Raw genomic sequence first — 27,120 nt, forward strand, 5'->3', positions numbered from 1 at the left:
ACCGCTCGGTTAATAATCTTGGAGTGCGCAGAATCATAAGGCAATAAATCCTTACAAACCCTTGGCCGATAGCACCAGCATACACCTTTACGTGTTAACTTAAGATTAAAGTATAAAAACTGCAAACAGTCATGCACAGGTATTTCTGATGTGAACTTTAAGCCCTCGCTGTAATATTGAAAAACATTTAGTATTTGTGCCACGGTTTCCTTATAAAGCCCGTCGTTGTCTCTTCAAAACGACTAAAAAATCGTCACCATATCTAAAAACCTTGAGAACCTTGAGAACTATTCCAGAGTCAAAGGTTACATACAAGGACCGGTCAATATACGCAAGAAAAATACTACATAACACGGAAGCAACCCATGAACCAATACAGATACCCTTGCGCTGTAAATACAACTGGTCGTTAAAACCTATAAATGTAGAATTCAGATAAAACTCCAATAGGGTCATGAAATTGTCAACGTTCATAACAGCACCATTCTGGAACGGTATAATGCCGTTCAGTTCAATGCATTCTTTGACAGATACAAAAAGTTCTTGATGAGGGATAGAATAGTAAAGGTCTACCACATCCACCGAAAAAACATAACCTAAATCTTCCATATTCTGAGACAAAAACTCGCAGACCTCAAGAGAGTTTCTTGCGCCAAAAGGATCGTCTACTGACAGCGTGCTTAACTGAGTAAGCAGGAAATGGCTGACAACCTGCTGCCAGGCACCTCTCTCACTCAGAATAGTCTGAAACGGCAAGTCCAATTTGTGTGTCTTAGCGGCAAAAAAGACCTTCAAGGTGCTGTAGTCGGAGTCTTTGATGGCTTTCGCTAGGTTCACATGATTGAAGGAAGTACACAAATCTATGGCGCTATTTTTGACGTAGTTGGCTCTAGTTTTGATACACACAAAGTTCTTATCCACCACTTGAATGGTCTTCTCGTTGTACAGTCTCTTGGGCATAATCACAAAGTTTCTGTCCTTGTCAGTTTGCATCAAGCTTAGGTCATGGTCTTTAAAATATGTGACAATCTTTTCGATGGGTACTCTTAGCCGACAATTAGTCAAACCACTCACTAGGTAATGTTCTTTCCAAGCTGTCAACGCCATCAAGGAGGCATCTCTCCTTATTCTCAGGATCCGTCTTGTTCGCCACACGCCTGTTGATAGCCAGAAGATCATGAATAGGGACGCCGAGATCCACACAGAATTTGGCGCCTTTCTTCAGCACTCCCGCTATGTCACCAGGTACTTGTGCTTCCTCTATAACTACAGGCCCCCTCCCTACCACAACGTTAACTGTTTTCTTGTCATGTTCTTTATAAAGCATTTGATTCAGGATTAAAAAATGGGCAATAAAAAAGCGCAGCTTTTTAATGGCCAGCCATTCAGGGTCACTAGAGAAGCATACAGCATGTAGGCAGTCTTGTAGAAACCTAACCTGTCGTCAAAGTTCTGATCTGAGAATTTTGCAAATACCTTTCCTCTATGTGACTATGCACCAACTAGCACAGCAATCAGTTTTAATCGACTACATCTCTTCTTCTGTGGGCCCCTTTCGCCTTCTTCCTTCGGCAAACTTCACTTCCTCATCGGCTGTCTGTAACATTGCTCTGACTACCTGCCGTGCGAGGCTCATTGGACTTTGTTTAAAACGTGGTCATATTTCTCCAAACGTGAGTGCTTTTTTTGGTGTTACAGTAAAAGCTCGTTAATTCAAACTTCACGGGACCGGGAAAAAAGTTGTTTGAATTATCCGATGTTCGAATTATCGAATGGCGTCGAAAAAACTGACCAAAACCGTTTGTACTACGGTAAGTGTACCGTATTTACTCGCGTAACTAACTCACTCGCATAATGAACCCACCCAGCCCCGATTTGTGCCTACGAATCTGAAAAAAAAATAAAAATGATAATAAAGGCGTCAGTCATTAGCGCGTCCCTCTGTTTCGCGCCTTCACGGTCCACAACACATTTCTTGGCAGTGTGCCAAGATGCTGCGCGGCAATAACGGCGTGTTTATCTTTTGACTTTAGCTCGGGAAGGGGGGAGGAAAGCGAACTTGGCAAAGTGCCAGCGCTTATCCGGTTGTGCAAGCCTCCTTTTCAGTATGTTCGCTTTATCATGCTATGAGCGACTTGGGCGGGCGGGGCCGTCTACTGCCACTCCAATCATCGGAGCGAACGGTGCTAAAAGCTGGCATCATAATCGCGGCTGACTCCCGTGCTTCCGTTGACGACTGATGGGTGGAAGGATGGATGGCTATCGCAAAAAAAAAAAGAACTTTAACCCATAGTGGCCGTCCGAGATCATAGCCTTTTATGGGCATTGGCTGGGACCGCGCCAACAGTACTTATCCCTATTTCCAAATTAACAGGGTTGGAATCAACGAGTATTTAGTTGCGAGCTACGGAGGTTGCGCAGAAGAGAGAGCAGGCAGCCGCTGCCGCGCGGCCATGCACTGACCTTGCTGCGGCCGCGTCCCCTCCCTTCAACGCCGCCGGCCGCCACGCCGGTCATGGTGCCATTTAAGTTTTACCCACTCTTCCATGGTTTTACCTGGTTCCTTATTCTGTACCCGTTTTGGACGTGCGCAGCCTCTAATTATGCCTACCGATTGCGAAGGTGTTTCTTTACCTTCTTTTTTTTTTTGCCACATGATGTGCGCCAAGCCGCCCAGACGCGGCGGCGCATAGTTCGAATTATCCGTAGCGGAACCGACTCGCGTTCGAATTAACGGGCTTTTTTATACACAGACCTCTATGGAGCTTGGCCAGACCAAGTAGTGTAGTTTGAATTATCCGAAAATTCGAATTATCGAGGTTCGAATTAACAAGCTTTCACTGTATTAGTCCTTTTATCCGACATGCCAAACGTATCTGCAAGGTTCTCAGATCAAAACTTTGGCGATAGGTTAGGTTACTACAAGACTGCCTACGTGCTGTATGCTTCTCTAGTTACCTTGAATTGCAATGTGCCAACGATAGGGCTGCAGAACATAAGCGCTCTCTAAAAAGCAATAAGAATTTACATCTACCTATTCATTGCAAAACATTCGATTTCAAAACAAAATGTGAACCGAAGTTCTGAGAAATTAAGATCGTCAGCTGCTAGAAGCCTCGTATATAAAAAGACTTGGTTCAAAATGTATTAGTGAATCATCTCTCTCGCTGTATAGTTGTGAAGGTCTACTGTTAAATGGAGTTAGGTAAGGTAGACCTAAATTGCTGAGGATATGTTGCTGACTTTGTGGGAGCATTTGGATGTTGAAGAAGAAGTTTGTATGTGGTGTTCCGAGAAAGAAGTTTGAGTCAGCGCCTGTCCTATGTGTCTATTTGTGCCTATTTGGGAGTTTCCTTTGTTGCGCTATTAACCTTTCCTTTATGAGGTTTGGAGAAAGCCATTTAGAAGCCCACATACCCAAGCACACAAGCTCACAATCCAGTAGTCAGCTCACAAAACAGACCGTGATTGGTAATGCAACATTGTCCACATTTTTCTTGGTCTGACACGTGCTCCTGTCAGCTTCCATCGTAACCTGCCACATTTGACGTGCTACTTGTGCTGTGCACGAAAGGAGAGATAAAAAGCACAGGCCACCCACCTGAGCACACGGGCGTAGCCATCTCCACAGGCGAGTGCCAGCAGGCCCAGCCTCTGGGGGGAGTTATCCTCCCCCACCTGCCAGCAACCCGATGGGCACCAGTCCAGATGTGCCACAAAGCCAAAGTCATGGGCCAGGCACAGGGCTAGCCGGGGTGCCACATCACCCGGGCAGGGCATCCTACAATAGCCGCGTTTCCAGTAGTTGACATATCATCAGATAAAAACAGTCGAACCCGGTTATATCGGACCCGGATATATTGAATTTTGGTTATATCGAACTCGCGGAATATCCCCTTGAAAATCCCATGTAAAAGTATAGGAAAGCCGCGTCATATATCGAACTCAATTTTCACCGGTCGTTCGATATATCGAACTCCGCACCATGCACTGGAAAGTGGGCCTTCCCCAAAGATGATCGCATCACCCTTGGCCGTTTGCCGCGTGACGTTTTCAAACCAAGCGCAGAAGGAATGAGGGGGACAGTTCGGTGAAGGCTGCTCTGGGCAGCGCCGCGCCCATTCCCCAAAGGCGCGCGCATCTGCAGTTATCGTTTCCCGTGCACCAGCGCATGACGTTTGCAAGCCATGTGCGTGGGTGTGCCCATTCTTTTGCCGAGCTAGCTCTTTCCTTCAGCAAGCACGCGCTACGCATGCGCCAAGCCAGCTCAGCCTGTTTTCAGACAGACGTCGGACGCTTTAGCGTGTGTTGCAAACCCCCTGCGCAAAAAAAAAAAAAAGAGAAAGACAGAGAGCCACGTCAGCTGCTGCTGACGTGGCTCTCTGTCTCTCTCTCTCTTTTTTTTTTTGCGAGAGTCGTCCATTTTTATCGATGTGCTGTACACACGGCGTAGCGTAAGATATGGCGGCTGCGGATGTTAAGAAGCGGCAGGGCTTTTTTTTATTATTATTATTATTTTTTTTTTTTGGCGGGAGTCGTTTATTTTTGCATGTATGAATTAACGAAAGCGCACGGTCAGCTGCTGCGATCATGATGCCCGCTCCAAGGGCGGCGTGATAAATCGAACCAGGCTTGTGCAATCAAATTCGCTCCCCGCCACCACAGGAGCTATCAAAAGATAAACGCACCCTGACATTATCGCTGCGCAGCATCCTGGCACGCTGCCAAGAAATGAGCTGTGGATGAGAGGACCGAAATGGAGTGACGCGCGCCATCGACATGCAAGCGAAAACGCTCGCGTTTTCTGATTTCTGCCACGGCGACACAGAAACCTTGTTCGAGCGGCGAGAGGGACGCAGTTCCAAGTTTAAAAATTTTCGCTCTGTCTCTACCGCATCGTCGCTCAATCACTGGCATGTGAGAGAGTGGCCTTAATGCTTTTTTTTTTTTCTTTTTCAAATTCTTGGGTGCAAAAGTGGAGGGTGGGTATATTATGCGAGTGGGTTAATTACGCGACAAATGCGGTATCGTTTTTTCGCGATTTCTGCCGATTTCTGTATATCGAATTATCGATATATCGAACTATTTCGTGATCCCTTTCGAGTTCGATATATCCGGGTTCGACTGTATATCAACTCAATCTATTCTGATACCCTGTCAGTTAATGCAGTGTTCTGCAACATTATTGAAACCGTTTTGAAAATTCTGCATCCTCAACCAGAGGTGCTTGTATTTGCGGTAAAATCATGCTTGCACAATCTTGTCCCTTTTGCTCTGTAGCAAGTTTGACATTATAGTACTTACCTGGTTTGGATGCGCATGATGCGAAACCAGAACCCTCCACAATGAGACTGAGGGAACGAAAGATGCCAGTGCAAAGTTTTCGGCGAAGGGCCCTGTGTGCCATCTAGCATCACTACAAAAATGTGCCTCGCTCGCCTCGACACCTTAGAGGCGTTTTCATCCAGCGATGCCAGATGGTGCCACCCCTTCCCTTCGCAGGAAACTGAGCGTTGGAGCCTTTCGCTTCTCCAGCTTCGTCGCAGACGGTCCTCGTTTCACATTATGCGTGGCCAAATCATGTAAGCATCATTGTCAAACTTACTACATTAACAAAAGGGACAACAATGCGCAAGCTTTGAGTATGATTTCACCGCAAAAGAGCCTCCACTTGAGGCAGATTTTTTATAATGGTTGCTTCATAAATGGGCGGGAGACTTTTCAGAACGGTTTTGATAAAGTTGCAGAACGCTGTACATCCAACTCATGCAAGTACAGAGAGACATAACAGTGCCAGAGCAAACTCGGCTAGAAGTGTTTGTTCAGAACATGCTTACAAATTTCTAAAGTACAGCAAAGCATTGTTTATTCGAAGTCATTGGGCCCATGAAAAATCTTTGAATTAAGCGAGTTTTTAAATTGGTTGAGAACACCAAAAACATACAACCCATGCAAAAACATTTGTTTGATGCATTTTGGATTACTTAAAGTAATCAGAAATGCTGGCCTGGTGTGATTGATAATTTGTGGCACCAAGGTTCATGTTTTCCAGTTGATCAACTATGCGCAGCCTCTGAGAACTTTCACAACGGCATTCAACGAAACTGCACAACTTTCGGTGGTGCGATAACTTCATTGAGAGCGGGTGGTTGGGAAAGCTCGTAGGCGTTGTCGGTGTCAATGCGCATTGAAGAATATGGCCCTCGTTCACAACATGCACTTGGTTAACTCCTTGTATATATTGGTTAGTATGCAGTTGTAAGCAATCGTATTATGTTCAAGAATACCCGACACAGACACTTGTAAAGCCTTGATTTAACCAATCCGAGGATACATGCCTGCATGGCCCAGGAGTAGCCTTACTCCTCGCCCAAAAGTCCTGGTAAATTCAACTGTCATCTTGCCCTTCCGTGTAAAATGAGAGTTGGCAGCACCTGATATGTCATGTCACATAATCTGTGAGTGTACGACCACATCACCTGCCAAGTACAGCCTTTGCGAATTATCTGGAATGTTCTTTTAACCAAGTTTGAATTAACAAGGTTTTACTGTGGAACTTCTTAGAACCAGTCACTAATTTACAGCTGCTGCAATTCAAAAGCAGCCAAAAGAGCACAAGTGCGGTGTGTAGAGTGCTAAGCAGGATACTGTTGAAATGAGGCAAGAATAAAAATAGTGTAGTTATCACCTGAAATGGAACAGTGACATTTCAAACAGGGCCCAATAACACATATTGTAAAGTATATAGAGTGCTTTTTTCAGAATGTGTGCTAGCTGGGCAGAACTGGGACCCACTCGTTGAGTCGCAGGGAGCCCAGGTTCCAGATCTGCAACAGTCCAGGCTCTGGAGTAGCGTCTGTCAGTGGGTGCTGGCGATCTGGATCCGGGCAGCATGCCAGTGCCACCCATTCCTCATGCGATGGTACCTCACTGTCTGCCGACATCTGCACATTGGACAGGCCTTTAGATAGGAATGTGTGGATAGCCGAAGCTGCAAATCATTTGCAAAAACTAGTAATTGCCATTCGATTTGGTTGCACTGCACTTTCCCCAGGTTTTTTGAAGGTTAAGCTCACAAATTTTCAGGAATTTCAAACTTCCTTAGACCCGAACTCTCAGACAAACACTGCAACATTTCCAAATGGTACTCACTTGCCAAATCATTTAAGGAAACCTAAGTAGCTAAAATTTGTTACGCCATAAATTAAGCAAACAACATGCAACAATCAGCCCACCAGGAATGAACCTTAGTCAGCCGCCAGCTACACCATTAACCACACACCATTCACCACACCATTTGCTCTAGCCAAGAAGCATTTTCTCTGCTTGCCTGATGCAAAATAGGACAACAGTCTTCAACACATTTCTGACGCCAAAGAAGTGCATGGCAACCCCTCCCTTACTTTTCCATGCTGGAGGGGAGGCCGAGGGCACCAAGCCGAAGCCCAAATGGCTCCACCCGGATAGAAGGTCACGTGGCAGCCACCGTTGGCCTCCAGAGAGCCAAAAAGAGGCAGCCTCTGCCAATCCTGCTGCTCCCGGGAGCTGCACCGAATTGCGGGGGATTCTCGAAACAGCGGCAGGTAAGCCTCCAGTGCCCTGCAGAGTGGAACAGACAAAAGGCAATATTCTGTACCGAGAGAATGAATGTATACTGCTTGATTAGATGGCATAGCAGTATAAAACCTACCTGTAATGTGATCATGCAAAATGAAGAACAAAAAAATTGAGGGGGCACTTGAGCTCTGCCTAATGATTGCATTAAAGGCTCCTGTCTGTAGGCCCTCGTTCACAACATGTATTTGGTTAACTCCTCGTATATATTGGTTAGTATGCAGTTGTAAGCTATCGCATTATGTTCAAAAATACCCGACACAGACACTTGTAAAGCCTTGATTTAACCAATCCGTGGATACACGCCTGCGTGGCCCAGGAGTAGCCTTACTCCTTGCCCGAGTCCTGGTAAATTCAACTGTCATCTTGCCCTTCCATCTAAAATGAGAGTTGGCAGCACCTGATATGTCATGTCACATAACCTGTGAGTGTACGACCACGTCACCTGCCAAGTACAGCCTACCCGAGGCATGCCCGCAATTTCTCGTTCACAAAGCTGAGGACAGGTATTTTGGAAAACGGGACCTTTAATATGCTATCATGTTAAAATATGTTAATGAACCGACATTACTGACAGCTAAAAATACAACATGATGAATGTTTTAACCTCATAATCTAACCTTATGACTAGACTAGATAAGGTATTAGTTTAAATGGAGTAGAAATTCAGTTTCCATGTGTTTAAAAGGTTCAAACAGTTTAAACAGGAAAAGCGTGGTGCGAGCAGACCTGAACACCAAATGCTATTAGAAAACTATTTGATGTTTTGAATATTCACATCCCTACTTTTTACTGTCTTCCTGACACATTAACTCCATGTTCTCCTAATTTGCATATAGAGTAGTTTTGCCCCAGTTGGTTTGTTGAAAAACTCTGCTGAACTCGACCACTGGCAAGTATTTGCAAATTTTTTAATATCAGTTTCTCAAACAAAATACCAACTGAATAATAAACATATATTTCATTTGCATTCAAATTTCAAACACCCAGTTACTCTTGGTAAAGTTTACGAGTGTCCGCCTTTGTTGATATGATGCAGCTGTTGACTCGCCTGTGGCATCCTGTGCAGCCTTTTGATTGCATACGTGCACATTGCTAGTTGCATAATCAATGATCCCTAAATCTGTGCCCTTATTACCTCTCACATACCTCATCAGCATGCTACCACATGATGTGAAATATCCGCCAACATAGATTTTGTACCCACCGAACGTGCCTGCATGGGCTAGGAGTAGGTTAAATTCCCAACCCACTTTCCCATTTCAAAGGAACTCCCAAGTTAGCAGCCCCAGCCAATTCAGCCATGTCATGCGGTCTTGTGATGCGCACAACGCGCCAACCAATCAGTGCCTGGCCGTGCAACCTGCCAAATACCAGCTGCTAGAGGCACGCTCATGATTTATCGCACACAATGCTGAAAATAATATGCCATATTTTATACACAATGTGGCCATTTATGCTACTAAATTAAAACAAGTGCAAGACTGGTAGCTTAAAAGTAGGGTTGCGCAGTAAACATATGAGTTTAACATTCAAAGAGTGGTCCAAAATAAGAGTGATACAAATTGGTATGGTGGTATTAAAAAAAAATGGGGCAAATTTTTGCACAATAATGGTAAGCTTGAAAAACTGGTTAGACGAATGCAAACCTTAAAAACAAACAAAAAAAAAAGGGAGGAAGTTTAAGCTTCACCTTAATAGTAGAGGTGATAGCGCAGAGTTTTCATTTTTTATTCCGCAAATATTTGGAATTGCGGGACTGGCAGGGAGCTTTGCAAAATATTACAGCATTGCAGATGGTTCGGTTTTGGGAGAAAGGAAGTGTACAGTTTAGGTATCAGTAGATACCTAAACTAACCATAAATGGCGTACAACTGGATGTACAGGGTCGTCCACTTCTAGCTATAACACGGTCACTGCATTCAAAGCAACATTGCGCCTGACGTAGGCATATATCGATGCAAAGCGATGCAAGCACAGAAGGACCCGGGCGTGTTGCTTCACATGGCCTGCCACTAAGCTATATTGCATGGCCGAGTCGGACGCAGTGACGCTTTGAAAGCAGTGACCGTGTTATAGCTAGAAGTGGACAAGGCTGTACATAGGTCTTTTCAAATCAATATCACAAACTAGCTTTCAACTTGACTGGCAGGTAGATCCTAATGGGAAGCGAAATGGTGTGACCCCACCCTGGACACTGTACAAAGGACAGTTGGATCACATTTTGAAATGAAATCACATGCGTGTTTTCTTTCAGCGCGTTTTTCTAAATTCCAGGCTATGGCACCAGCAAAGGCAACCACTACATTGACACCTTTTCAACTGAATGAGCTGTGTACACATTGCTATACATAAAAAAAAAGAAGGAAACACCAAACAAAGTGGTGCCTGGTACCACCATGTTTCACAGAGGCACTCCTAACACCCCTGCATGAATCCTGTGGTAGAGTACAGTTGACATAAGGCCTCTGCACAATGGAAGAGCTGCTCTAATTATTGCCAGTCACTTACTCAGCGTCCACAAGGTTCCAGTCTTGAGGCATCAGCTCAGGGTAGAGGACCTTGTCCCAACACTGGACGTTGCTCTGCCTGCATCTCAGCAAAATGGGCCACACTGAGCAATGGACACATTTACAGCCACACAAAAGGAAAACGTAGCTGCTACCTGATGCTATAAAAACACGAAAGAAGAAGTAAGAAAAATGCCCAAATGAGCTAGCCAGCAAATTTAACTTTTTCCTGCTTCCCTGAGCACTAGTACACAATAATAATCAAAGTAAAAACAAATTAATCTTCCCAGTGTGGTGAAGAAAAAGAAAAATAATTTTTATATATATTAGTACTAGTATTCACAAATTTTCAGTACCATACACTGTGTTGTGCTAAATAGGCACACTGTCTTCTTGATGCTTGTAACATGAAATGTTGTAGAGAAAAGAAATCTAGGCACCCCAAATAAAAGAGGCAAGAAAAAGTGAAGCTGTTGAAATCAGTTAACGAGACTAACCCACAAAGGGATGCATTTGCTTTTCTCTTCTTTCATGTCACTGTTGTTCATGAGTTGAACGGTCCTTGCAAAAGCAACCAGCAAATAGCGAACGTAAAAAAAAAAAATAATAATCTTGAACACGAACCTGACAATAGCAAAATATGTCTTCCATTACAGAACACCAGTGTAAGCATGCAAGATTAAAAAATAATACAGGGTAAGAAATTGAAAAAGAGAATGATTTTTCTAAACTCTGAAGTGGCAGTAACCTCATTTAGAATCCTTATTATAAACAAAAGTAAGAAATTCTGCTCTGGCCTAGGAGATGTGCAGTTCTGGAAACTATGGACATATTTAGTGGGAGGCATTGAAGCAAAATTAGTACAAGAGCTGCCCATAGCCTCATCGAATACTTTTGATTTACTGCTCACAAAGACAGGAAAGCTTAACCAAACTATTTATTATACTCAGCATGCTGTCACATCGTATCTTGTTAACAAACTTTTATTTTAGCCAAATAAAAAAAACTATGTTTGGGTTACCTCGCTGAAGCGACCTGGGTTGGACCACCTGCTTCGTGTTCAACGACTTCTCTATTAGCACCTGAGCTTTAAACACTTAAAGCCATATTACAAAGGCAGATTAATTAATTATGACTAATTATTTCAATGGAGAGAATGAGAAAAAAACATACTAGTATGTCGCAGGTACGTAATACAACTCCTAACAAACTCATCTGATTTCAGTTTGGAAGGACATTTTAGTTTTTAGTTTTTTTTAAACCTCAGTACATCCTAACAGGCACACCCTGGATATGACAGCTAGTAAGGGGGCAGTAACAGCTGTGTGCTCCCTTCCTGTCCTCTTGTTACCTTAATAGATTGTCCCCTAGATAAAACAACTGGACCTGCTAGAGCTTTGCCTGCTCCAGTGATGCAGGCGTGAGCACAAACAAATACAAAAGCTGCACCTCAAACACAGGTGGTCATTTACAGACACTCGGCACAGCAGTCAGTGAAAGCACAGCAATGCTGTGCAAACTGCTAACTTCAAGACTGTCAAATGAAACTCGCAAAAATGACGTAGCAAGAAATAAAATAGGAAACAAACAGCAGGTCAATAATTGTCACTTTTGAATCCTAGGGTAAAACAACATTTCTTAGATACTTTTTCTTTCATCTGGTGACATGTATGCACTATTGCGCTCAACATGAGTTCCAATGTGTCTTGAGTTGGGACCTAATTGAGACCTATTTGGGACCTATTACCCCTCTCCCAAGCATTTCACCCCAAAGTGCTGAGCACCAGTCCAGGGGAAAGCTTGAATCCATTGAAAACTGGTGGGTACCGGCGGCACTAGGGATCAAACCTGGTGCCTCTCGAATGCTAGGCGGATGATCTACCACAAGACTACTGCCTTCATAACATGTATTCCATGTACATGAAATGCATATCATGAGCATTTCGTAGACAGCAGTTCATGCTACAGTTGATACCAAATAATAGACCTTGAGAGGCATTCACAAAATAGATTGAAACTGAAAACTGGTTTTGAGAAATTTAGAGAAAATTAGAGGCCCAGTAATTTTCTCCTCTTCGTAGACATCTAAATTGTGCCATATTGGAAAGGAGGAAGGTGTGAGCTACGAAAAAGAAAGAGAGAAAGAGGTGCCATAGTGGAGGGCTGTGGAATAATTTCGACCACCTGGGGATCTTTCATATGGACTGACACTGCACAACATACCGACACCTTTTGCATTTTACCTCCTTTGAAACTACAACCAGGTTCCAATCTGGGTATTCCAGCTCAGCAACCAAGCACCATAACTAATGGGACGCCGCAATGGATGGCAAAACAGTACAATGCGCCAATATTTTGATATACAAAACAATGCAATAGATAATCTTATCTATAAGCTTATATCCTAGAAATGTGAACATGGCCAATTTATGCAGGGGGCATGCTTTTTAAAACAATGGGCTTTTCTCTGAGTGTTGATAAGCCTAGCTGGCTCCAAATCGGAGGCCCAACAGACGGCGTTTTGAAACCACCCTATTATAACAAATCTAACTGTTACCAGCACGGTATAAACAAAATAATGTTGCATGAAAACCAAGGTGCAGTTGACTGCCACAGCCCCTTCAGCAGCCAGGCCACAAGAAAAGTGTAGCAAGCCCTTGCTTTGTCAGCTGGGTTGGCTTCCACTCATGACAACACCGGAATCAGATGCCAGCTTCCCCACACAACAGCAGTGTCTCATGAAAAATTAGTATGTGCCACACCGGACACTGTCCACAACTCCACCCTCAATGCACAGTTTGTCTTCCCATGGCTATGTCACTGCCAGTACATAACCAAGACTGGGATGGCGACAAGGTTCCCAAGATGACCATCAGGAGTTCGACGAACAACAGCGCTGCATACTTTTGCATGTGTTATTGTGTTATTCAAGGGCATGTCTTCCCTGTTGAATATAAGCAATAGTTTAATATACCTGCTTCCGACATAACAGCGATCAGCTGTATTTACCACTGGTATCACCGTTAATACAGCTTAGGATTTCTGTGTCCCCATTAACGGCACCCATATTGCCAGCATATTATACCCGCTGCCACTCATGTGTGGCTATCGAGTGTATCTCTACTAAATTAAACCACACTGCTGTAAAGGAAGAGGGTGCCCTGTAACAAACGGTCAACAACTACTCGTTAAAAACAAAAGGATTGGCTTCCCGAGTGAGGGTTGAAAAGGTGCTCACAGATGACACATGCGCCGATGGAGCTGAAGCAGCAAGGTGCTAGAACCATATGAGGAGATGATGGGCAGCCGAAAAGACGCCAGTACTGAGGACGGGCACAGGCGCCGTCGTCGTCGTCGTCGTCTTCTCTTCAGTGTTGCCCAAACGTCTGCCTCGGGGCGTTCCTTAGAGGAAAAAAAGGGCACTCACTGCAACTCTCTCCTTTCAAACCCAGTACAAGCAGTAACATGTCCCTCTTCTGGCTGCATTGGATTTACCTGCCAGAAGGAATTAACTGAAAAGCATATACCACGTGCTCCCTTTCTGTCTTCGTGCCTGAGCTAACCTGAATGAAAGAACATGAGTTTCCATGCCGATCCCACCCTAACTGCCAAACACATTACGTAATTTCAGTGGCAGTAGAAAACATGTGCTCAAATACTTGCCCACATTTGCATGTATGCAGCACAGTGAGCATGTGTGTGTGTGCGTGTGTGTAAACACAGTCTCTTAGTTAAAAAAATTTGACTGCACTACTATATTCGCCCTCAGCCTGGAATAGGAGTGTGCAGCCTAACTGTGAATGACTTTTTAAAAATCAGCATATGCACCCTGAATGAAAGGGAACGAAAATAATTATAAGGCTGACAAAGCTGTGCTTCGTAAACTCTCAGCAATGGCTGTACGAGTGCACACGCACACGTATACCTTCAGGCCTAAGTTCCCGGAGCATACTGTTGGAGAGAGAAAAACGTAGGCAATTTCATGGCCACTTTTGTACATGGCTTGCAGCACATATGTGCAGTTCAGCACTGGATGCAAGGGCAGTGGTGTCACTATGGGGATGCGCACCATGAGTACACCCCAATGTCTGTGGGCAAGGGGAGGGAAGGAAGAGGGGAATGGTTAGAATTGAATACTGAAACTTTTGTGTTTCATGTGCTGCAAGTGACAATGTGCTTGTCTTTCACTTCAGTGTGCTTTGCAAGGAAAACATTGCTAAGCATTTTGATACATGTTTTTTCAGATGTCCAGATAATGTTGTCGTTTCTCACTAATTTATAGAAGAACTACGGTTATATGGCTGGCAAGGTGCCGTGAAACGCCATCGTACATGCACAATGAACACGTTGATGCAATAAATGCTTGCGCCATAGTGGCCTTCAAAATGAACTTATAAAATACATTGTTTTTTTGTCAGGCACAGATTAAACAAGCACCCCTATTCTCATTCTCCAAGAATCGACACAGAGAGTACACTGTCAGGTGGCACAATAACATGCAATGAAATTTCTTCATTCATATTAGTTCCAGTTTTCACTCTAACCACCAAACAGTGGCTAGGATGTGGGAGACTCTATGCCTTGCATTGCGATTGCTGCCTTAATGTCTGAATTCCCTTTCAGACTAGCCGGCAGTGCCCTTAAAGCAGGCATGAAAGGAAATGCACAAGCAGCTATCACAGCCCTTTTTATTTTTTTTTCTTCGTGTCATACGTGTGGTCCAGTTATGGCAGCTGATAGTGTGAAAATGTTAAACAATAAAATATTGGTGCCATACACAGCACGGCAAACCACTGCACGAAGGGCCATTGGTGCATGCATAATGTAAAAGAGATCATTGCACATACTGGGTAGCAGAGGCGCAAGTGTCCCAGCATTGTCCTGGCATGAGCAAAGGTGCCTTCGGAACAGTTGAGGCAGCGGAACAGCTGCTCCTTGCCGCAGCGCTTGTAGTGGTACTGCAGGCCCAAGACTGTCTGAAACCGCCTCGTGCAATCCTGGACACAATGACAGACACTCTCACACCAAGCAAAGCTGCCGAACCCAGCTGTGTTATAGTCTGCAAAACAGGCATGCGCACATTCTAGGTTTTCAAACAGACAATTGGGCATGTAGTTTTCCAGCGACAGTTATGAAAACGGGGCTTACACCAATGCCACAAAGCCTGCAGTCGTGATTCTACTATATGAGAAGAAGGATTCAACACTGTGACATGCTGCTGTCATGTGGCAGAGTCCATAATGCTCATGCAAGATTGGGTAACATGGCAGGTTTACTTAGCCCTGCCACAGTGTCCATTCGCAATGGACATGGGCAATGTCCCTACTACCTTCTGCGCTTTGGCACTAATTTATTTTCAGTCCAGTAGCAATAGTTATTTTCCCTACAATAAGATGACTACGTGTTTTATGCCCTCTTGCAGAAAATCGTGTTTCGAAATTCAGCCACAGCTTAACTCTTTCCCTACCGTGGGCAAAATGGGCATTTTCTGTAGGTTTCGGTAGATCTTTTTTTCTGTAAAAACTATCGTGTCTAAAATTTTATACGATACACGAAAAGAAAGTTAAATAGATTTTCTTTGTAGACATACCACTTTGAATATGAAGTTGTGGGTTTTAGCACACAAAATAATTTCCCAAAACCATATCTTAGAAAAATTTGAACAAAACTTGAAAAAATGCACATGTAAATGAAACAACAAACATGCAAATACTTTTTTGAGATATACAAAATGCAGAGCGTTATATTGGCCACTCTCTGTGAAAAAATAAAAGCTCAGTATTGAATAGTGTTCTTGATGCAAAATGAGCAATCAACGAGGGCCGCTGCAGAGCGCCATGCTGAAACGGCTGCCCGGTTCCTTTCTTGGGTAGGACGCTACTCCCTGGTGCCCAAATGATGTTGACACCTTGGGAATGAGATGAGTGACACGAACAACACACACAAAAAAAAAAAAAAAACATCCAGAGCGGTCCCAGACGCATGAAAATAAGCCAACAAAGTGTGACCGCCGATGTTCCGGGCTGGTTTCCATCGTCATCGGGGTCGGAACTGAATTCTAACGATAAGGCCGCATCTTCAGAGTAACTACTGCTTGGGTCATTGATAAAATCGGTCGTAGGCAGAGCGGAATGGTTAGATTTACGACGTTTTGAAGTGCGTGTCGTTGATGCTGCCGCCGCACTCGGAGCGATTTCAAAAATAACCACCTCGCGGTAAAAAATTAAACAGCAATAAAATATAAGCTTCAGTTACCCAACTAAATGCTAGATGATGTGGCATCTCCGTGAGCGACGCGGAAAGGCTCAAAATTTGTGTGCAAAGTCGTCGTTAGCGGGCCGGAGCGCGGCCACCGATGTTTCGGGCTGGTTTCCATTGCCAGTGGGGTCGGAACTAAATTTTGACGATAACTGGCAGCATCTTCAGAGTCGTTTGTGCTTGAGTCATTGATAAACCCAATCCTAGATAGTGCGTAGTCGTCAGATTTGCAACGTTTCAAAGCGCGCGTCGTCGACGCGTATGCTGCCTTTCTTGCATGCGACTGAGATGCTGCCACGAGTTCAGAGCGCGATCAAAAATAGCCACTTCGTGAGAAAAATGTAAACAGCCTTAAAATCTAAAATACTGTAATCAGACTACACACTAGATAATATAGTGTGTCCGTGACCGATGCAGAAGGGTTCAAAATCAGCGCGCGAAGTCATCGTTAGAGGGCTAACGATGCGCAATGGGCGTGGTAGGGAAAGAGTTAATGGGTTCCAGCATCATCTCATAAATTGCCATGATTGGCTCATTGTTTTCACACGCATGCCGCAAGAAGCTAGTAGTGATATGAATACAGTGCTTGCCTCTCAGTGCTTGAATACTGCTTGCATTTGAGTCCAGTCAAGTAGAGTAACCCCCGATAATTCGAATAATCTGAACTAGGAGCACTGTCCCAGCTGACATCCATGCAAGTCTGTATGTATGCGCCAGACGCTCGTTAATTTGAACATAAGCGAGTCTTGCACAGGCGAACTACAATGGGCGACTGTATCGAGGTACAGCACATGCAGTCAGTGATGACCTATAACCCTCCCAGAATCTCAGTTGCACTGTGGCAGGCACAACAACGATCGGAAGTTTCTCACTTCTGAAGCACAGCTCGGCCACATAGTTTTAGTTTCACTTTACTTTGCGCCATTCCGCAGCTGCGATTGTGCGTGCGCATCGGCCAGTCTCCCTTGAAGCACACCAGTTTGAATGCTACTTGACATATCACCGTTCTTTTGTTTTTATTCTAGAATGGCATCACGCTATTCCAACACCCATGCATATCTCCCTCGCATGCACACACGCACACTGCTTCCGGTAAACTAATCCTCAAGTGCGATTACACTACACTGTGTGCTTCACTGCAATTCTTCACTGCACTGACTATGAGATGAAGCATCCTGAAAATGGGACAGGGCTGCTTTGTGAAGAGGCACCATTACTACTGCATAACACTGCAGAAAGGGTAGCAGAGGCCTTTACGATTTTAGAGCACTCACTTCTTCAACGTTCCTGAGAGTGAGCGTACAGTAAGTACTGGACGAAACTGAGAAAAGTCATCGCTCTCACTTGGATTTTATCTCAAAACCAGACAACCATAATACACGCGTTCATTAGACAAAATTACTGTTTTCAGCAGTTTTTTTCATGCCTATTCAAAATTTCGAGCTTTCGCTTATTTAAAACTTTTTTATTAATCCCTTGAAGGCCGAAATAATGAGAGTTTACTATTTATGATTTATATTCAATTTGGCTCTTTCACTAATTTAGTTAATATCTGACTTGGTCTTTACCTGCATTATTCATATTCGATCAAACAGCAAAGCTATGTTATTTGCATTTGATTTCGTTTTCAAAAACTGCCATTCGCATGCCTCTACATGGGATGAATAATCAAGATGCCAGCCTGCCCTTTATCATCCACTCTCACGTCACTTCTCACGAAATCAAATGCTTAGAGCGTCAGTAGCCAGAAAGTGCTTTTGTGATTATATGCACTTCTGAAACAAATGATTCCTCTGCTTACGACGTCAACATTACAATGGTAACAACCTATGCTCAATCCCTCTCCTTCCCAAGCCATGACTGGTTAGTATACCTGCTGATTCTGGAAGCATTCTCTGGCTTGACTGTGGCACTAATGCGTGTCTAGCCACATAAATACACACATTGGCATACACATTTTCCCTGCTGCTACTGAAAATTACACTGACAAAAGGAATAATATCCGATAAATTTGTCCCACGATTTCGATGGGAAGATGACTAATTTCTTATCTACGTCGCCTTTGCAGCTGTGACACTCTCTTATGCAGCTGCACTGGTGCTTATCATTTTTGTTGTGAAAGCAACACTACGCTAGCCTAAGTGATTTCGCGGAGCCCTGGACAGCCCTAACTGCGCATGCACGAGGAGTGAGTGACGTCACATGGAGCACAGTTGGAGAGCCGGGTCGGAGCCTCCGCCTACTCCTCTGCTGCGCGGGTGACTCAGAGGTGCCGCCGCCGCGCCAGCTGCGCATGTGCCAGGAGGGAGCGACGTCACACGGTGCACAGCTGGCAAGCCGAGGCCATCGCCAAATCCTCTGCGCCGCCTCTTAAGAGGAGAGTGGTGAAAGCCTACCCTTCCCCTCCTATCATTTGCTTCTCATCATTTGACTCTTATCGGTGTTCGTTGCAGTGCTACATATAATTATAATTGGTTTACAGGAAAGGAAAGGCGCAGTATCTGTTACACTTTCTTTAGCAAGTGTGTTTGGACGATACACCCCACTCCTGTCGCATGGCGTTCCATAGATGTGTTCAAGTCGCTTCCGGAATGCTGACGGCACCCCAGACTGCAGCGCTATGTTAGGCCCCAGCGGCTGTCATGCTCGGAGGGCCACCCCTCTCTACGGAAAGCGCTCCACATTCATCACACCTCTCCTTCTAGCCACCCTATCATAGTGGAGGGCTATGGAGTAATTTCGACCACCTGGGAATCTTTAACGTGCACAGACATCGCACAGCACACGGACGCCTCTCCGATTTGCCTCTACCGAAACGCAGCCGCCGGCGGTTGGGTTCGAACCCGGGTACTCTGCTTAGAATGCTGGTGAACTTTGATACGTTCGACGGAACACTGGTTGAATTCGATGCAACGCTCGGTCGCCTGCAGCCAAAGCTTTCGCTCCACATTCAGTTCACTCCTTGGATGCACAGCAATTGAAGTGCCACATACCACTTACAGAGAACAATCAGTCAATTAAGGTTGACCTAAAGTATGTTTTCACGTTTCAAACAAAACAAAAGCAGCAACTTGTAGCATGAGCACTTCTTGGCCACTTAGTGGAGAAACAGAAGGTGGCAAGCTGCATGGCAGGTTGCTTACAGTAGGCTAAGGAAATCCGGTTTTATCACATCTGATCACCATTTGTCTCCCACTGCTAGATTTGCAAATGTACAATTACACATTTGCTGCGTTGAGCCGCAAGTGCGTTGCAATGTCATCCAGCAAATTGCGTGCATCTACTTTATTCAGCAAACTTTTTTTACCCCAGGAGGGTCGATGTGGACTGGGGGTTCACTTATATTCAGGGTAAGCTTATACCACATTTACTCAATTCTAAGCACCCCTCTTTTTTTTTTTTTTTTTCAGAAATAACTCGATGAGACAGGTGCTAGAAATAATCTGCTTGGCAGGCAAACTTGGCAAACATTTATGACAAATCCAATTACAGTTCACCTAAACTTCAACTGTAGGCAGCAGTGGCGTCGCGAGGGGGGTGCTGTCCGCACAGAGTGCAGCTCTCAGGGAGGTGCAGCTGGGCAATGAGTGGGAGGAAGGAGCGGGGAGCGAAATGAATTATTGTGTAAAGACGCGACAAGGCACTCATTGGTGCCCTTGAGACACTGACAGGCAAGTGTGATCTTCACGTAGAATGAATTATTTGTGAGCAGTGCGTGAGAACACATGCCTTCAAATTTATGCCAGCGACTCTATGCCATTATAACGTTGGACCGGGCTTGTGTACATGCATGTACCCTGGACCCGACACCCATCGGAAACCCCTGCGCGGGAGCGTGTTTGATGACATCTGTCAGCAGCCGCGCCGCCGCATCGTCGCCTTCTTTTGTGTATGTGCAGTTTACTCCCCTTTCCCAAGCGAGGACCACTAGTAGCATCTCTCCGGCAGTCTTTTGTCTCATTCATTTATCTCCTGTCTTTCTCGCTTCTCCGCCCAGTCACACATCCGCCTCACACTTTCAAAACGCCGAAAGGTATGTAATGTCTGTTAATCAGTGGAATGGCAAGTCTGATCACTACAGAGTAGGTAAAAAGGAAGTTGCGATCCGATGATTGAAACGCGGTGACAACGGGCAGGGCGATGCTCCGCACCGGGTGCAGGTGATCCTAGAGACGCCACTGGTAAGCAGCCCTCCTCTACAAGCTCATTCTGATTTCCGCCATGGCTTTCAGACAACCAAAACCAACCCAAGCAGCTCATGTCTGTGATGCCCATACAATGTGCCAAGCACAGTTGATACCAGGCCCACGTGACAACACACTGAGAGAGTAACCGGGGTCGCTTTCGGTTCATTTTCGGCATTGTGTGCGCAATCTGTCATGCAGTCTCAGAACACAGGGACACATCCAGCCGGTGTTGACGACACCTCAGGACAGCTCTGCCTCAACGAAAGAGTGAGTAAGCACGCTTGGCGGCTTTGGTTACGCGCATCTCCTTGCAAAGAAGGGGTGCTTAAATTTGAATGCAAGTTCTGACAAACTTCTTTTTTTTTTTTCCGTGAGAATAGGGGTGGGGTAGGGTGAGGGGGTTGAGGGAGGGGGTTGCTTACATTCGTGAAAATATGGTACATGCAAAAAGCCACTGCCTTTCTTCTCCACCTTCCTTCGGTTTCTCCTTTCTCTATAGTGAGTCATGATTTGGCAAACTTCGGCCAAAGCAAACAACTGTTTCTCACCCCTTTAAAGGGCAACTCCGGGGGTTTTTTGACATTCGAATATTGTAGTGGAACTTTTACCACAGGTTCTTCTCTCCGTCCTGACGTATTCTACAAAATTTGGGTGCCGTACGATAATCCGTTCACGCGCAATACGGCTTTAAAATATGCCGTTTTCATGGCTTAAGTTGAGAGTATTTCTGCGGGCAACACTGAGTTTCTCACGTCACAAACAGTATACAGGCGTTAATGTCTACTTCCCGCGTGATTATGAAATTGTGAGGCTTATATTGAACTACCTCAGACATTTTACGCAGTGCGTCATGATTTCCATACTTTATTTTCACCATCCGAAGCACGTACGAGTGTTTTTCTAATACTGAGTGTGACGTCACCATTTGGTCAAATGTGACGTCGTTTCTAGCCATGAAATCAGTTTCGGTTTCGATTTGCTGTTTTTCTTTTTTAAAAATACTTCTAATTGGAATTTTGGAAAACGGTTTTTTGTGTTGGAGTCAGGACGTGCCGAGGAATGTAATTCAATTAAAAACACAAAATGATGAAAAAACCCCCGGAGTTGCCCTTTAAGTACTATCTACATTTCTGACCCACTAAGAGTCAAAACAGAATTGAGTACCTTTTTGCAGTCTCAATAGCTCTTTTATATTGCATTCACTGTGTTCAAGTTGATTTCACCCAATGCTGCTATTGTAAAATGTTATATAATCTTTTGCTTGTTATTTTCCATACACGCTTCAGTAACTGTGTGCAGTTCAAATTGTATTACTCTTCACTTTTGTATTTTTAAGCTATGTTCTATTTTATAGTCCAATATATTGTAACCCCTCCCCCTCACACAATGTTCCATGTTTGGAACCCGTGAGGTATTTGTATAAATAAATAAATAAATAAAAAGAAGAGTTCAACCTGGTTTTTTCATTATATGAAGTTTCTGCGTCAAAACTCAAGAACAATAAAGAACAAGAACAAAACAATAATAAAAATGTAAGTGAAATCCCTTTGAAAGTGTTTTACTTGAAGTTGTAAATGCAGAGCAAAATTTCACCATCAGCTGCGACAGTACCTGCCACTGCCTTTACAGCAGGACTACGAGTAGATTTGGAGAAAGCGGGAAAGCAGCAGGGAGGGAAGGGTGTAGAAGGGGGGCAGGAAACACTATGGCCAGGCTAGAAGAAAGCATACACGGTTCCGTGCCATTGCTACACATCTAGACAAACCGTGGAAACAGGCACGAAAACAAACTCCTTGCCTTGCATTGCCGGTGCTCTCTGTCATGCTTTCGATGCATGCACACTGCTTGTCCAGTTTATTTTATGTTCAATTATGTTTTGTTGCTTTCGAGCATATCCTTTGTAGTGCCACATGACACTGCCTCCAAAAACATAGAAATGCTGACAATGCTGGAGCACTGTTTGCATGTTCGCACGGATCGGAGAAATTTCCAGTAATTCACCACTAGATAACAAATATTCAGTGCAGTAAGTTCGTTACATCAATGTCAATTGTTGCAACACCTTCATTACATAGCGTTCATAAATACAAGTGCTACAATTGGTGCAGCACTAGGGAATTGAGAAACTCTATAAATAGAGAAATTCCCTGCATGGAGGTTCATTGCAGCCAGGTTTAAATACATTGATTACTGAAATGAAGAAGCACTGAATAAGGGTAGAGGTGGGAGCCTCAGTTTGCAGGTCGAGGCAACGTTTTGACAAGTGGACTTGTCTTCGTCTGGGCCCAGACGAAGACAAGTCCACTTGTCGAATGCTGGCTCGACCTGCGAACTGAGGCTTCCCGCCTCTACCCTTGTTCAGTGCTTCTTCTTACTGTGTAAGCCATCTTCTCCCTCTCGTTCTACCTTGATTACTGAAAGTCACACAAAGATATGTTACTGCAGTACAGATGCTAGCACAGATGAAGTTGGCGCCAGGTGCTGGCACCAGCTCTGTGGTGAATTGAAACCAATGCTGCAAATGTGCCAAACCACTGTGGCAGGCTGGGAGAGAAAATACAGGCATACCTTATTCGGACACTTAATGTTGGGCTTCTGTTCGAGCTTCCTTGTCCACTCTGCGACGAGAGCAGGCTCCACGGACCCCTCATACAGCTGCGATGGTTCCTCGTACTTGCCACACCATGCCTTGCGCAGGATGTAGGTTGCCCGTTGGCGTGACAATTCAGTTGTTTCAGGGCGTCTCTGTTGGCAAAGCCACATTTATGATCAGACTGAGAACACCACTGACTAATGAACACCTGTTAAGTGGAGAGCGCAAGCAATGGGGCAGTAATTCTGTTTTCTACACATCCGCACGCCACAATACTTTGTTCCTAACCGCACAACTTGTCTTGCTGGTGCAACAAGCAGCATCTGCTGCCACTAAATGAATAGCATAAAGGGACTAATTCCAGTTACTGTGCCTGCGCAGCATGACAGTCAGTAGTAGCTTCCTGCAAAGCTGAATGCGCTGTTCGCTGTACCCCCTAATTCCCTCCCCTGTGCAGAGTAGCAAGTCAGCACATTTCAAATGCTGGCTAAATTCTCCTCTGTTTTCATTAAACAGTTTCTCTCTCTCTCGCCCAGCCAGAGTACGCAAAGGTGTAAAAGGCATAGCCATTAATTCATGCTGCTGTGCAAAAGCACCAAATATCTGCGTTGCAACGAACGGTGCCACATAGTTTACCCCATGTTTCCCCTTGCACCAAGACCTTTCTTTCTCTCTCACACACACACAGTCCGCGCCAGAGCAATTAGCTTTTTCCATCACTGCGCTAGTCTCTCTCTGATGTCATACACCATATCCATATGTCGTACATGCACCACATCAGTTCCAAGCATTTGAAAAACTGAGCAACAGAAGACACATGCATCCGGCACATCACGCAGCCAGGCAACTTGACGGATAAGATGTAGATATGTGCAGCCAAGAGCTGTCTCCAAGCAGAGTCCACTGGGAGTCAGTTAATGGATTACAAACGACACGGAGTACAGAAAGGGTGGAAGCTTCGCAGTCTTAGGTTTAGTACAATGGTAAAGTTTTTATTTTCTCAAACGTAACTGTCACACTGAAGTGCAATGTAGCCATCAGGAGTACGAATGCGCATGGTGGAGAACACGCATGTCACATGCAATTTCAAAGCATGGAAAATGGAGACTGGCACACAGCATACGCCGTTATTCTTTTTCTACGTGGAATTCTGGTGCAGTTCTTGCCTGGGGTGATTAAAATTGTCTGAAATTTCTAATCAGAAGGGGCCATTCATAACTAAAAACGTGATTTTTGCAAAAGCCTTACTAGCAGCACAACCTATCATTGGTGACCAAAAAACGCAGCACAAAATAGACTCTCAGTTGCTAGGCTTTCATTTTCAGTGCTATAAATTCATAAATTTGGTGTTCACACTGCTCACAGTATGCGCCTGTATAACAAGGTTGCTCGCTGCAGTTCCTACGAGCAGCAGCAAGCCACAAAAATCACACTTCAACAGGGTTCAAGAAGTTTCGAGAGAGCCCATCTCGACGTCAATCCTGCTAATGGCTGTCCTTTTTCCAGTTCCGCTTGAAGAAATGATGGTTTTCATGAGCAGTTTTTGACACATTCGAGTCTGTAATGGCCACTATCGTTGTAGGACTCTCTAGGCATAATGCTAGATAAAAGTTCTTGTACGGAGCAATAAATTTCATTGCTGTTGGCCTTTACCGCCCATACTCATGATCCTTGCCTGGTCGCCTTCACAACTCCTCTAGTGTGAGCTCCTTATGAAAAAACCACTTGCGGCACTTCATATGGTGCTCCTGAACAGGTGGCATGGCAAAGATGTCACTGGCAAAACACATGATCACGCAAAAATCCCACCTAATGCTCAATGCAATGTTCCCTACTCACCGCTGACGATGATGCAACTGCCCATGTCACTAAACAGCCTGTCAGCACACTTTCTGGAGCCTGAGCTTCGCCGCCAGCCAGTGACGACGACAGCTGTTAACTGCACATTACTTAGCCATCCGAACTCAGCCGCACAATACTTTCAGATGCTGAGTGGCATGTTGCTGGTGATTTATTATTTTTTTCAGAAGCAGTCTTGCATTCCTACACCACTCTGTGTTCCCTCTCACATAAATGGACACTGTTCTTCCAGCGTGCCAAAAACTGAGCACTGGAACCAATGAGCCACCATAACAGGGTAGCGACAAAAGAAAGAAGGAATGCGGGCCAAAAACCTGCAGCTTTTCTTCTTCTTCACCAGAAGAATGAGAGAAGTCAGCTTCATCAGATTCCTCAGAGCTATCGCTATCTGCGCGATATGTGTCATCTTCTGCCTTGTCCTCAGCCGCACCCTCCAAGCCCTGGAAGGAGGCCAGAGCTCTGCACAGAAAGGCATTCAAACTTCTTTCAACAAAGCCACAAAATATACCAAAGACACACCTCACAACCATCTACATGCAAAATGTTTCCAGTGTTTCATTTTGGTGGAGATAAGAAAGCAAACACTACCTTAACATCTTCTTGGGACAAGACACACAGCTAGTAAGAAAAACTCATTCAGAAATCCTTGAAGTGGCATATAGTTTGCTACGCTGCGAATCTACTACAGTAGAACTTCATTGATATGTTCCCGGTTCTTGTGATTTCCCGTTAAATATGCTCAAAATCGTGGGCAGTAAAAAGTCTTCCATACAGTTGCACTACTACTCTCCCAGTTAATGCGTTCCTGGATAACATGATTTCCCCAGATACTAAGTATGAAATTTCAACAAGTTGTGGTAGTAAATACATTTTGTGATCAACTGGACATATGCTAATGAGTGCTTGCGATGTGACAACCTGTACAGCGGTGCGCACCCGCCACGGTTGCTTTCCTGCAGTGCCTATGTGCAAAGGGATGAAGCATAAAAGAATGCCAATGAGCCGAAGCACCCTTTCCGTTGGTAAGATAAGTTCATGAGGAGAAATGGGGTGCTTTCTTGGCAGTGGCTTTGGGGCATAGCTGTGAAGCATTTGAGAACTACAACTATTCGTTTGCATATGAATGAGCAGAGTCTGGGGGATGCAACATGGCCAAAACGCAGCAAATGTAAGCTATGGCGATGGCTTCGCCACATGTCATTGATATAAGGGGCGAAACATCCGGACGTAACCAATGATCCCAGCTCGTCATTGCCTTCTAAGAACCAGATTTGTTACTGAAACTCTTCCGCACTTAAATTAACGCAAATATGGGCTGAATTCTGCAAGATCTAAAAAATGAACTCTTAATATGTGATGTCTATAGATGCTAATCTACGCTTTATGAAGTGCAAGCCTAAATTCTAATGTCTGTGTGCCTCATTCAACAGCTAATTTTTTTTTTTCCAAAATCAGGCAGTTGTGGATGACACGCTTTCCCAGATAATATGCTTTCTTCCCACATTAAACAAACAAAAAAAAAACAAAAAACGTATCAATGAGGTTTTACTACTATCGCTTCCTTGGAACCAGCATGGCAAATCCAGCTAGCCTTGATGGTAAGCAGTTCACAGACAAGTTATTGTGCAACACAGAACCACACAGAGCTAGTGCAGCTATATGCTGACCGGCACAGGTGTTCTCCACTGTTATAGTAATAGAAAAGGAATGGTGAAATGGTAGCAGAATGAAAGCAAAGAGCAAAGGATAGAACTGAGCAGTGCTTTCTTTAAGAGAATAAGAAGAGACAACAGAAGTTGAAAATTCAGAGGAAGAAGAGAAGAACGAAGAATGGGACTAAAAAAGAGGTGCGCTGATGTGGACAAATCAGAGCTGCACTGCGAGTGTACAAGCCCATTGGCTGGCATCGGCACTTGTTCCCGAGGCCTACCAGAGTCCCCACTGGCTTGCACTCTGGTCATGAAGACCATCATGTAGGCACATAGAAAATTAGCCCTGTGTAGAAGCCTCCAAGATGTTGACACAGCCAGTTGCTGCAGTCCATTGTGCCTTGTCAATGGCACACAGGCTTCAAGCTATCAGTGCCAGCCTAAGGCTG

General features: G+C 44.6%; 1 protein-coding gene across 3 annotated transcripts in view; it reads right to left on the minus strand.

Annotated features, from left to right (window-relative positions):
- LOC146193178 (uncharacterized) overlaps positions 1 to 27,120 on the minus strand; it is a 199,060-nt gene that overhangs the window by 36,046 nt on the left and 135,894 nt on the right. For all 3 annotated transcript variants that reach the window (XM_084602596.1, XM_084602594.1, XM_084602595.1), the window contains 8 exons: positions 25,337 to 25,481; positions 23,138 to 23,314; positions 14,972 to 15,121; positions 13,363 to 13,526; positions 10,126 to 10,203; positions 7,404 to 7,599; positions 6,796 to 6,944; positions 3,602 to 3,781 (listed from right to left, as the gene is read on the minus strand). In XM_084602596.1, coding sequence (XP_084458722.1) covers positions 3,602 to 3,781; positions 6,796 to 6,944; positions 7,404 to 7,599; positions 10,126 to 10,203; positions 13,363 to 13,526; positions 14,972 to 15,121; positions 23,138 to 23,314; positions 25,337 to 25,481 — 1,239 coding nt within the window. The remainder of the gene's footprint in view (positions 1 to 3,601; positions 3,782 to 6,795; positions 6,945 to 7,403; positions 7,600 to 10,125; positions 10,204 to 13,362; positions 13,527 to 14,971; positions 15,122 to 23,137; positions 23,315 to 25,336; positions 25,482 to 27,120) is intronic.

Source organism: Amblyomma maculatum, chromosome 4, assembly GCF_055883805.1.
Source record: "Amblyomma maculatum isolate TAMU_Amacu chromosome 4, ASM5588380v1, whole genome shotgun sequence".
NCBI lineage: Eukaryota > Metazoa > Arthropoda > Arachnida > Ixodida > Ixodidae > Amblyomma > Amblyomma maculatum.